At 46.3% G+C, this 13463-nt stretch overlaps 1 protein-coding gene across 2 annotated transcripts in view; it reads right to left on the bottom strand.

Moving 5' to 3' along the window:
* Positions 1–13463, bottom strand: part of LOC310771044 (zinc finger MIZ domain-containing protein 2-like) — a 58723-nt gene that overhangs the window by 19948 nt on the left and 25312 nt on the right. For both annotated transcript variants that reach the window (XM_083663726.1, XM_083663727.1), the window contains exons 5-10: positions 12277–12442; positions 5516–5734; positions 3921–4133; positions 2552–2635; positions 1686–1866; positions 501–642 (exon numbers count right to left, since the gene is read on the bottom strand). In XM_083663726.1, coding sequence (XP_083519852.1) covers positions 501–642; positions 1686–1866; positions 2552–2635; positions 3921–4133; positions 5516–5734; positions 12277–12442 — 1005 coding nt within the window. The remainder of the gene's footprint in view (positions 1–500; positions 643–1685; positions 1867–2551; positions 2636–3920; positions 4134–5515; positions 5735–12276; positions 12443–13463) is intronic.

The following is a 13463-nucleotide window of genomic DNA, read 5'->3' as shown; positions in this document are numbered from 1 at the left end:
TGTGATCAGATTGCAATCAGATTGTGTTTTTATCACTTGAAAGTACAGGTGTAAACACCCCCAAAACACATTGAAGAAGGATTGCAATCTGATCGGCCAAACCACCTCCGGAGGTGGTCAGGGATGCATTGTGTACACATTGAACACAATTGTAAATGCAATGTGTCCTCTCAATCTGGATACAGCAACTTTATGCGGATTGAGAGGACAACCATTTCTGCAATCAGATTGCAATCTGATGGCAGAAAACACATGTTAACGCCAGGTGTAAATGGCCTCTATCTGTTGTCCTAATCACATAGAACAGGACCTCATAATTCTAAATGCATGGGTCAAAACACGGGTGATAACTGCATGTGTGTGTGTGTGCGCGTGTGTGTGTGCGCGCGCGCGGGCGTGTGTGTGTGTGCGCGCGCGCGGGCGTGTGTGCGTGTGTGTGTGTGCGTGCGTGCGTGTGTGTGTGTGTGCGTGCGTGTGTGTGGCGAGTTAGACCTCTTTACCTCAACATGAGCGTCTTGTAGACAGAATCTCGGAGCTGGAAGGCGTGATTGGAGACGGCCAGGTTGTGCTCCAGTCTGAAGGGCTCCAACACCACCCCGTCTCGTACCGGGAAGGTCAGACGCAAGTCATCGCTGGGGTTACCTTGAATGGACAGCAGGGGGCGGAGAGAGGAACATGCATCATAGCGGGACAAACAACAAATCTCAACGTATCAACATACTATAGTATAAATGGTTTCCGTAGTTCACTGCTAGAATCGGTGTTTACGAGGGAAACATCAATTGATTCTCTCTTGTGAAGTCAGTAATAATGCCGTATTCCATTTGCAGCTGAACTTGTATTTCTTTCTTCGAAAGTCGGGGGAACCTCAACGACCCCGACCTCAAAATCCAAGATGGCAGCTCCCACATCAACAGTTTCACTACTGAAAGCTGTAGTAATCCACTGTTTATAGCTTGTTTTCGACGATGTGATTCGGATGACGTCTGCGTGACGTCTAAGGGGCAGCTACTAGAATGGAGGAAAGCGAGTATGCAAGAGGTTGGATGCCGCTCCACGCTGCAGGTATCGCCAGAAGATTGCAAAAGATATAGGATATGACCCATTAGGGCTGGGCGATAAAACGATAGCAATATACATTATATCGGCGATAGACGCCATGTCATCAATACAATAAAGAAATAGTTTGATAGAACGTTCGATACTTTAACTCACGGCTGCATGAAAAGACCAAGTGCGCTTCTTCTCCCTGGCTCATAAACAGCCTATCATGTCCCTTGTTAATAGAGCGTGTGACAGCTTGTGACACGCAAACAGCCAATGATCACGTGGTTTGCAAACAAGCCAATGGCCACGCCCCGGTCGCCATCTTGACGTGACCTGAAAACAACCTATTAGCACGTCTTCTGTCTTATTTGTGTCTCATTAAATCAGTCGTACACAGTGCTGTCTAAATCCTACCTGTGGACATGTTGCTACAGTGTTTGTATGGCCTTGGCCAAGCAGCTCATATTGCATCACATGTCCAAAGTACCTTTGTGTGTGTGTGTGTGTGTGTGTGTGTGTGTGTGTGTGTGTGTGTGTGTGTGTGTGTGTGTGTGTGTGTGTGCGCGCGTGTGTTTGTTTAACAACTTTCTAATTGACCGTGTGCTTCCTGGTGGCTTGACTGCAGTGTGGCGACTCACCTGTAGAGGGCTGCTGGGGGTTGATGTTGGGTTTGGTGTCGGGCGTCAGGTAAGCGGGCGGCTTTGTGTCCTGTCCTGGGGAGAGGTAGGGAGGCATGGAGCTGCCCGGCGTCATGGGAGGGGTGGGATTCCCTCCCATAGGAGAGCTGGGATATCCCGGCATCACTCCGCCCCTCCCTGGCTGAGAGACAGGGAAGCGGACGACGGGGTTCACAACTTTGAATCTGGAATCCTCTAACAACGACATTCGCGACACGACGACATTCGCGCTGATCTTTTTATTTTTCTATCAAAACACTATGAGAATTTTAATGACCTTGATGACAAAAAATAAATTGCGTAAAATTTTAGCTGGTGAACACGGTGTTAATGAATGTGCCAAGGCCTGCCACCTCATCCTAAAAAGAAGAGTAGCCTTCATGAGCACCGCCCAATAAACTGCCCCCTCCCTTTTACATATTGTATTGCCAACTGTATTTTCTGTGTAATAGTACTTGTATGTATGTTTTTATCTTTTATTGTTTTGAATTGTATTGTGTCTCACAACTCCATGTGAGTGGTCCTCAACTCTTTAATGCACATTTTGTTGTTTTTTATACCATACTTGTTTGTTGAGGAGTGACACAAAAATAAAGATATATCTATCTATCTATCTATCTATCTATCGATGATAAACACACAAGCCTTGTGCAGGAGCAACCCCTTAGTGGCACTGGAGTAACAATGTATCTCAGATAAGTGGATTGGTATTATTCTGTAGTCAAGTGTATCATTTCCTCTTCAGATGACTGTGTGTGATTTTGCCATATTGGATTCAAATCTTTAATAAGGTACTGAGGTGAGAGTGCATGGAGTTAGTGACTTACCCCATTCACAGCTGCCTGGGTGAAGGCGTTGTATCCCCCTGCTCCTCCAGATGGCAGGCTGCCTTGGCCATTGAATGGCTCCGACTAGAGAACATACAGAGGAAACAAGACACTTATGGTGCTTTCTCACTGGGAACGAAGCCCCCCTCTCCCCCGCTGGTCAGCTTTCACATTACTAAATCTCTTCTGCGCTTGGGAACGGAACACTTGCAGAGTACACTTGCGTCATCAACTACACCTGGGGCCGGTTGCACCAACTGGTCTTAACTATGCCTGGTCGTAACTCCTACGTCGGTCTTAGTTAAGACCAGTCTTTAGAGTGGACTTACGCCTGTTGCACAAACAGGGCTTACGTCTGGTCTTAACTACACCGGTCGTAGCGATGCGCGTCCATGTGAAAGCATGGGAATGCCCACTGGAATGCGGCACGCGACCTGTTTAGAAGAGTGTGCTGACGTCAAATGACGCTCCGCTCCGGCTGTAATAGTGTGGCTAATGTTAGCGACTAACTGTTACTTGTCGTTACTTTACATGGCAGTAAAACGCCACTGGACCAAATTAATTTCGATTTCCATACATTGGTTAGTTGTTTATAACGTGACTATATTTATAACGTTTATAACGTACTGCGGTTTCCAGTTTATAACTCGGGTCTTGAATACAGCCAGAGTGCTGAGGGGTTGTAGCTATTGCGCAACACACAGGTGAAAACCGTCTATACTGCACCCCATGACTGCACCTTACGCCTGCTCTGGACTAGGCGTAATATTTTTATGACCGGTCTTAGAGAGAGAAAGGCTTATGCCCTGTTGGTGCAACCGGCGTAGCTGTTTGGTTCGTAAAGTTATGACCGACTTCGCTTAAGACCAGTCGTAAGACCAGTTGGTGCAACCGGCCCCAGGAGTGTATCCTCGCCCGTGTGTTGTCTATGTGGTTCGGTACGGTTTGCGTTCATATTCGCAAGTGTTCTGTCCCCGGGCACGCCAAAGTGTTCCCCAGACCACCTTTTCAAGTGGACCCTGTCACGGTTCCACGGAACACAATGCAACGTTCACACTCCTCAAACGACCTGGGGTCAATTTGGGGAAAGTGTGCCCGGGAACAGTACAGTGTGCCCGGGTACCGGGGCGCCAGTGTGAACGCACCCTTAGCTAACTGTCCATCTATCTGTCTGGATCTGGATCCAAAGCAGACAAGCAGTGGTGCAGAAATGATCCGCGCAGCGTACCACTGATGCACAATGGAAGTCAGTAATGATGACATGAATGAAAGGGTAAACAGCCGTTGAGAGATTTCTCATCACCGTTAAAGTGAAATGATAACAGTATGGGACAGGTAGTGGTACAGGTAGGATATAAGGTGTATTTACCTTATAATACTGGGAAGCATTGGGCTGAGCGGCTCCGGGAGGGAACTGTGCTGGGTTGGGGGGTCCAGAGGCGTACTGGCCCATGAGAGGCATACGGTTGCTGGGGTAGGAGGGTGAGGGCGCACATCGCTGCTGAGGACCAGTGGGATACTGCAGAGGCTGGTTAGGGTAAGCCGACATCCCACCAGAGCCATACTGCTGCACTGGAAAACCCTGGAAAAGAGGGGCAGCTATTTTGTTATATGAACAACACAGCTTCATGCCAAACCAAATGTCTCAACACTCTAATAATAACACTCATTATTAGAATTGTTGTGAAATATAAGAGATTAACAGGGAGAAATGAAAAAGAACTAGAAATACTGAGCGTGCGATGTGCATGCTCGTGCAAGCAACTGAGCAATTGGGGCGTCCGGGTAGTGTAGCGGTAGATTCCCTGCCTACCAACATGAGGGTCGCAGGTTCGCGCCCCCGTGTTACCTCCGGCTTGGTCGGGCGACCATACAGGAACGATTGGCTGTGTCTGCGGGTGGGAAGCCGGATTGAGGGTATGTGTCCTGGTCGTGGCTCTAGCGCCTCCTCTGGTCGGCCGGGGTGCCTGGTCAGGGCGGAAGGGAACTGGTGGGAATAGCGTGATCCTCCCACGTGCTACGTCCTGCCGGAGAAACTCCCCACTTGTGAGGGTGAAAAGAAGCGGCTGGCAACTGCGCATGTGTTGGCGGGAGCATGGTGCTAGTCTACGGCTCTCCCCAGATCGGCAGAGGGGTTGGAGCAGCGACGGGGGCAGCAGGGGGGAAAGTACAAATGGGGGGGAAATCAGAGAAAAACGAAAACTGAGCAATTGTGCGCCGCACTAGTCGTAATAGTAGTGAGATACAGCACATCTGGCGAAAAGGTTCAAAGGGGAGGAGTTAGTGGGAAAGTGAGAGTGTAAACAGGTATGTGCAACCTTATCCCAGAACAGCTGAGTCCGTTGTTAGCATTTTTGGAAAAGATGCATTGTTCTCTCATCTCCTCTTTCTATCCCTTTTTTTTTGTTCTTTTGACAATTGTATGCCTTTATTAGATGATTCAAACTTGAGAGCGAGAGAGAGAGAGAGAAAGAGAAAGAGAGAGAGAGAGAGACCATGCAACAAAGATCCTGGGCTGAATATGAACCCAGAATGACACAGTTACTACCACTACTAGTAGCAACACTAGAAGTTCACAAGCTTGCAGTGCCCATTTTGAGTAAAAACATCTCTCTGGAAAATTACAGCTTACTCCTCCTTATAAGCATGCTCCAGCAAGTCCCATCGGAGCCCAATTAGGCATTTTAATGATAGTCACTGACATGCCAAATCAAGGAAAATACCCACAACAGACAAAATAACAACAACAACAAAATGTACCGCCTATATTTGAATAAATGTTTCTTCTTCTTCTTAACAAATATTTTTGGTTTGGTTTTTCCTCAAATAAGAATTGTACCTTTGTGGTTGGTGTGGGGAAACCACGCCAGTGCTGGAGAATGGGAAAACGTTGGATATGAACAGCGCTCTGCCACGTGTGTGTGTGTGTACGAGCTTTGGCCCAGGCGTAACTCCCTCACTGACCTCTGAATGGAAGGGTCGCTTGAGGCCTTGTTGTCCTCCTGGATAGCCTCCGTGCTGGGGCATCCTCTGCGCCTGGGCAGGGTGAGACGGATACAAGCCCCCGATGGAAGGTGGAGGCCCAGGCCTGGAAGGACCCATCCCACCAGGATTCATCCCCGGAGGGCCACGGGGGCCGGAGTGAGACAGGAACTGGGTGCTGTAAGAGGAAGCTCCACCCATCTGGGGAAGGAAAGGGAAGTGCGCCAGCAGGAGTGAAAAACAAAGCACGCGAGGTGTTTTACACAGCACAGGCAGAGGCTTGTAGAAATGGAGGTTGACAAAGGCGAAGTGCTGGAGAGGGAAAAATCATAAACACTGATGGGGAGATAAAGAAAGCGGTTTTGGAGTTTACCAGGCTTATCTGGAGAGAAAGGGCCCCATTTACACTAGGCATTCAAATGTGATCTGTATCTGGATATCCTATTCAGATGATGGTCAATCGAGTCATGTCCTGGTATTGACATGCAGATTTGTCGTCTGCATTATGATCGGATCTCATTGTTCATGCACGCAATGGAAAACAGGCGAGTCGGTGGAGAGCACTGGCACCAAAAACAAACATGGCGGGTGTAGGGTCAGTAGAGATAATACTGTACGCAATTTATTCTTTCCCAGGATGGCAACTACCCTGCATCTGATTGTCTCAGCCTGATATTTTGCCCTCATCAATCGCCCTAACCCCTCATGCCTAAACCCAACCCATCACAATCAGCACTCCTCATGCCTAAACCCAACCTCCTCATCCCTAAACCTAGAGCTGCACAATATATTGTTTCGGCATCGTCATCGCAATGTGCGCAATAGTCACATCGCTGGACGTGCAATGTCAAACAATAAGGCAAATTAGCTCAAACACGTCATGCTATAACTTTTTTGCTGGTTGATACTCAGCACTTAGCATCCTGCCAATCCCTCTGGCTGCAGCTAAAAACATGTGCTACTATGTCACATCCACGCAGGCTACCCACTACCTTCTTAAAAAGGGACAAGGCTTGATGAGCTAATCAAGTCATTTGGTGAAAATTCCTGTATTTTTTCATATCGCAGAAACCAAATGTATTGCAATGTCCGTTTTTTCCCAATATCGTGCAGCCCTACCTAAAACCCAACCCAATCAGAGGCAGAGTAGGGCGGGGACATGCCCTTCACCATCCTGGGGAAAGAAATCAGCATACCGTACTACAGCCTGGATTTACTTTTCATATTTGGGGGCAGAACAAACTTTTGTAGGAGGCTTTGGCACCACATACTATACGACGGGTTCCTTTTGGCTGCATTAGTGTAGTCGTGAAACACGACTCCAGGAGAACGAGGGGAGCGAGGCGGCGGCTGGTGGGAGTGAGATCGTGCTGGAGAGTGAAGGAGGCAAACTTCACAATGACTCATGATGTTTCCACCCAGCTGGCGGTGGTGCCTTCTCACAGAAAGCCACCTCGCTGCGTGCATTTCCACCTGGATGCCTCCAGCTGAGATCCCACCGCGATGAGAGCCATCTGGCCCGTGCAAATTGCATTCCGATCGCGATGCGTGCCGCGTGCATTTACACCCTGCATTCATTAAAAAAAAAAAAAGAGGAGCGTTGCAGCGTGACTGGATTTTTTTTCCCTCATCCCCCTTTACCGTTTTTACATCCTCGTAGATCGTTTTCCAGCGCTTTGATCACCTTATGAGATAAGTGCTATTTTGCCCTTTTATTTTTCGCCGTTTTTCAAAGTCAATATTTTGACGCAATCGCTGTCGAAGTTTCTCCAAGTAAAGAAGAAGGCAACCAATTATATAGCTGTATTTTTCTAAATGGTAGTTTTCACTTCTCTTACAGACTAAAGCTGGCGGAAGCATTTTGCTCAAGTTTGCATGTTGGCTTGACTGTGTTGTGATTGGCAGACGGAACATCCTACGTCCTCAATCAGACACGTAGTGAACCGGAAATGTTTGCAGTTTCTTCCTTGCAAGCAGAAAGTGGAAATAAGACGCCTACTCCTGTCTCATCTCTCACAAGTGTTTCCAAAGGCACATATTATGAAACGGCCATGTTACACCGAATCGAACATCTTTCAGAATGTAGACGTTCATAGCCTGATATTGGTGTTCTGTTCTTACGGTGTTTACTCTGTGTATTCTGTGCATTTTCTTCCCTCTGTGTGAGTGGGATTCAGTAAAGTGAGTTTGTCTGCTGTGCGTGAGGGTGATGGGAATTTTTTTCGAAATGATTAAAAAATGGAAAAATCACATTGGAATTAGGGCTGTGTGATTAATGGAATTTTATTTTTTAATTACGATTAGCTTCCCACGGTTATGAAATGACGATAATTGAGATCAAACTATTTTTGTGAAGTTTGGCAATGTTGCTCTTGTTTTGTCTCCGTGTTGTAAATCCAGCGCACCCCTTTCTATCGCACCGGTGTGCCTGAAAGCCAAACACGCTGTGGTGTGTGTCGTTTCAGCTCGAGCATTCAAATGAATTTAATTCAATGTATTTCCCGGTTGAGGTTCAAACCTTCCTTGGTAGAAGGTGACAGAAAGAGAGCAGTTGGTCCACAGGAAAGGTAAACCCATACAGACCCACGGCGCACGACACGTTCAATTCTATGCACTGACACACTGCGACACGGTAAAATGACCTAATTCCACTAACATCACTTAAGAAGCACAAGGTAACGTCACCTACCATTAAAGTCTGTAGGACAGCCACGACGAATTACTGTCTGCAAATCCCCATCGCCGACTGTGTTAAGTTTCACTTTTGTTTTCACATCGCTAGACTATACAGGGAGCAACTTTCGATTTGGTGCCGCCGTTAGCTGACTGACTGAAATATAGCCTACAGTACATGTAGATTTCTAGTTGACCAAATGTTAAATATTTTGCAGTAGGTTGTGACAACGCAGTACAAGTTACACCATAGTTTATGTTATTTATTTTTGTGTATTATTTTTTGATATATACACTGTATGGTCATGAACGATGGTTCATGAGTTCGTGGATATGAGCAGCCCAGTGTAGGAATTTAGCCAGGGGCAAAAATGCCCTCAAGAGATCTCAGAATGCCCCTAGAAACCATCATCATGGGGCAAAAATGACCCCCAATAATTCTATAATTTTCTTTTCATTCAATTCATTTAATTTCCATCTCTAACAGACACACACTCAACACCTGCAAGCTGGTTACCAGAAGAAGACGAAGAAGACAGTGTGCTGTTATCCACACTACGCTTTAGCAACTTTATGCACCAATTACTTTTTTCAAGTGCCCCAACATTTTGTAAATGCCCCCATTTTTTAGACCATGGTGCAAATTTGCCCGCAAAATATTTTTTTAATTTCCTACACTGAAGCAGCCGAAACAGGCTTCCTCGGGAAGGGGTGGGTGGGATCTCCCTTAGGGATAGGGTGAGAAGCTCAGTCACCCAATGAGGGACTCTTGAGTAGAGCCGCTGCTTCTTCACATAGAAAGCCAGTTGAGGTGGTTCGGGCGTCTGGTAAGGATGTCTCCTGGTCGCCTCCCCAGGGAGGCTTTCCAGGCACATCCAGCTGGGAGGAGACCACAGGGCAGAGCGAGGGCCAGGTGGAGTAATTACATCTCCACGCTGGCCTGGGAACACCTCAGAGCTGGTTAATATGCCCAGGGAAACGGAAGTTGGAGGTCCCCATGCTGGATCTGCTACCTCAGTACCTCCTCTGCAACTCGACTCCGGGTTGAAGATGGATAGATGTATGGATGTTTTTTTTTGGTATAGGTTATTTATTTATTCATCTTTTTTTCCATTTATTTCTTTGTTTTTCAGTTAAATTATATTTAAAGTGTGAAGAAATGCAGTGTTAAAATGTTTTTTCCCCTCCCCAGGTTCAATAAATGAATGATGTAAGTCCAATGACTGAGTAATTGTGTTAAATAATCATGATCTCAATGCCAGTCAAAATAATCATACTTATGATTTTTGCCATAATTGAGCATCCCTAATTGGAATGGTCCCATATTCTGCTTTCTCGAGTTAAGATATCCAGATTCAGATTGAATGTATTGTCAATACCAGGTGTAAAGTGGTCGATGATGTACTGAGTAAATAGTCTGGCAACAGAGTAGCGTCAAGTAATGTGATTTGTAACAGATCAGCTTGTCCTTTACACAGCCCTGCAATCAAACATCACAACTCAAATGCACATGGGACCTAATGATCCTGAGTTTGTGACAGTATAATTAAGCAATATAGCACGAGAGCCAGTGTGTTGTGGCATATATCCCGCTGATCAGTTGTTATCCCACAAGGCCTGCGGCCTCGTTGCTTTTATAAAACGGTTTCCAAGTATGATAATATAAATATAATAATAATACTATAAGTCCGACTGGCATGGTATTCTGATAAGAGTCAGTTGAAACACTACTGTAAGGCGGGACCTCTAGCAAGAAGATAGACGTGCGGGTGATTTGATTGGATCGTTCTGGAGACTGAAGTTGACATTGGCCAATCCTGGCGCTTGCTGAGAAGCTGAGAGCTTTCTGGAAAGCCCGACACGCAGCTCGAGCGCAGCGCTGCATTCTCAGCGCTTGCTGGGAAGCTGAGTGCTTTCTGCAAAGCCCGACACCAACTAACGTTACGGGGTTAAATGCGGGGTTAAATGCGGGGTTAACAGCCTTTTTTTTGCAAAGAAGACATTAGCCCGCATCTATTCTTGTACAAAACATAATTTTCTGCGAAGTATTAGTAAAGTTATAAGCGAAGATCGATTCACAAGGATCTGACAGCTGTCTCTGCCATTTGTTTTTTTTGAGGTAACCAAAGCCTTTTAGTAAGAGAGTTGCCATGGCAACCAATAACCCATGGCCATGGGTTATTGGAGTGGGTTATTGGATTTATACAATGGCTGTGAACCAATCAGATTGCTTGATTTGAGAGAGCCGTTTTATAATAGAGAACAACATGCTGCATATTGCGTATTGGTGTAAGATTTGATCATTGCAAACACTTTATGTATTTATTTTATGGGTGCACCAATCACCGATTGCCGATCACCTATGGGAAATATCTGCCCGACCGATCACCGATTACCGATCACCGATATATAAACTCCTCAAAAAAAGTTTGGAAACGTTATTTCGGTTGATTATTTCTCCCCTTTAATAATACCAATTGGCATTGTATTTTATATCGTTGGAAAGCCTGATTAGTGATAGGGCTTTTTTTTTTTTTTTTTTTTTTACTTTTTTTTTTATATATATAAAAATATCGGCAATCAGCCGAAATATCGGCAATCAGCCGATCGCATATTTGAGGTCAAAATCGGCCGATACAGATTGCTTGCCGATCGATCGGTGCACCCCTATTTTTTTTTATTATTGTTTTTGCCAAAAGGAATGTACAAAATGACTCCCTGGTTAAAGGATCCTGCCTCCCCCTCCAGACCGCAGGGTGTAGTACAGACAGAGACATTTACCTGGCCATACAGTAGCTCAGGGTGTAGTACACAGAGACATTTACCTGGCCATAGCTCAGGGTGTAGTACACAGACAGAGACATTTACCTGGCCATAGCTCAGGGTGTAGTACACAGACGGAGACATTTACCTGGCCATAGCTCAGGGTGTAGTACACAGACAGAGACATTTACCTGGCCATAGCTCAGGGTGTAGTACACAGAGACATTTACCTGGCCATAGCTCAGGTGTAGTACACAGACAGAGACATTTACCTGGCCATACAGTAGCTCAGGGTGTAGTACACAGAGACATTTACCTGGCCATAGCTCAGGGTGTAGTACACAGACAGAGACATTTACCTGGCCATAGCTCAGGGTGTAGTACACAGAGACATTTACCTGGCCATAGCTCAGGTGTAGTACACAGACAGAGACATTTACCTGGCCATACAGTAGCTCAGGGTGTAGTACACAGAGACATTTACCTGGCCATAGCTCAGGTGTAGTACACAGACAGAGACATTTACCTGGCCATACAGTAGCTCAGGGTGTAGTACACAGAGACATTTACCTGGCCATAGCTCAGGGTGTAGTACACAGAGACATTTACCTGGCCATACAGTAGCTCAGGGTGTAGTACACAGACAGAGACATTTACCTGGCCATAGCTCAGGGTGTAGTACACAGAGACATTTACCTGGCCATAGCTCAGGTGTAGTACACAGACAGAGACATTTACCTGGCCATAGCTCAGGGTGTAGTACACAGAGACATTTACCTGGCCATAGCTCAGGTGTAGTACACAGAGACATTTACCTGGCCATAGCTCAGGGTGTAGTACACAGAGACATTTACCTGGCCATAGCTCAGGTGTAGTACACAGACAGAGACATTTACCTGGCCATAGCTCAGGTGTAGTACACAGACAGAGACATTTACCTGGCCATAGCTCAGGGTGTAGTACACAGAGACATTTACCTGGCCATAGCTCAGGTGTAGTACACAGACAGAGACATTTACCTGGCCATAGCTCAGGTGTAGTACACAGACAGAGACATTTACCTGGCCATAGCTCAGGGTGTAGTACACAGAGACATTTACCTGGCCATAGCTCAGGTGTAGTACACAGACAGAGACATTTACCTGGCCATAGCTCAGGTGTAGTACACAGAGACATTTACCTGGCCATAGCTCAGGTGTAGTACACAGACAGAGACATTTACCTGGCCATAGCTCAGGTGTAGTACACAGACAGAGACATTTACCTGGCCATAGCTCAGGGTGTAGTACACAGACAGAGACATTTACCTGGCCATAGCTCAGTTCCTGGTTCTGCTTCTCCTGTATTGCTGCAACAGTTGCTGTAGCAGTGGCGGTTGCTGTAGCGGCGGCGGCTGCGACGGCAGCGGCAGCCGCTTGGGTGAAGTCCGAGGGGGGGCGGACGCCCATACCCCCCCCACTGTTACCAGAGTAACTGTGGGGAGGGAGGGGGGGGGGGGGGTGAGAGGGCAGATAGGCACACTGTGAACTTAGAGTTCAGTGTGGGACTGTGTGTGTGTGTGTGTGTGTGTGTGTGTGTGTGTGTGTGTGTGTGTGTGTGTGTGTGTGTGTGTGTGTGTGTGTGTGTGTGTGTGTGTGACGCTTTTCATAGCATGAGTCAGAGGCTCAGAGCAGTGGGCATGTCCACCCACTCTGACGTGATGTTATCCCCACAATAGTAGTGCCTCCAATACAGTCATGGCATGTTCAAAACAGGCGATCAGTACACGCATATTGCTCCATACAGTGAAATAGGTGAACAACGCTGTTTTAAAGATTCATAAATTGTCATGGTCGCATATTAGGCTTGACGCTTAACCCTTTATTTGGATAGTGCGCCTACACAGAGTCTACAGACTATTGGTAACATTTCAACAGCTTAGCAGTTGATATTCAGAAATAAAACGGTTTCGCTTTTGTCTGTAGATGTTGAACAGATTCTGTTAGCTTCCCGTTCCACAACCCTGATTCTCATCACTTGGGAGCTCCTAAATTATTCTGAGAATATGTAGCTATATGTAGAATATGTAGAATTGTCACATATACCGTACTCTATAGATCAGTGATACTCAACTTGCGGCCCGGGGGCCAGATATGGCCCGGGGTAGGGTGCCAAGTGGCCCCCTAACCATTTTCCAATTCACAATGAAAACTAACGTTAAATAAGGTTTGACTGTGCGCTCCAGCTAAATTGTCAAATATTGCTGCCTGCTCGCCGCTCAGGGACTTATATGTACTTAACTAACAGCCTAATAAGTTACAACTAATACAGTAACTATCCTGTGTGCACAAAATTGTCAGACTAAACTCCAAAAGGCACACCCAAAAAACTACAATCCGCTACAGAAAAATTTATATTATTATTTGTTTATTAATTGGCCCCTGGCCTCCTGTCATTTTACAGAAGTAGCCCCCGAGCAAAGCAGGTTGAGTATCCCTGCTATAGATCATCTGTT

This window comes from Poromitra crassiceps (assembly GCF_964638095.1).
Source record: "Poromitra crassiceps genome assembly, contig: HAP1_SCAFFOLD_317, whole genome shotgun sequence".
Taxonomy (NCBI): Eukaryota; Metazoa; Chordata; class Actinopteri; order Beryciformes; family Melamphaidae; genus Poromitra; species Poromitra crassiceps.
Note: the sequence above shows the minus strand (reverse complement) of the source record. Positions and strands in the feature narration are given on the sequence as shown.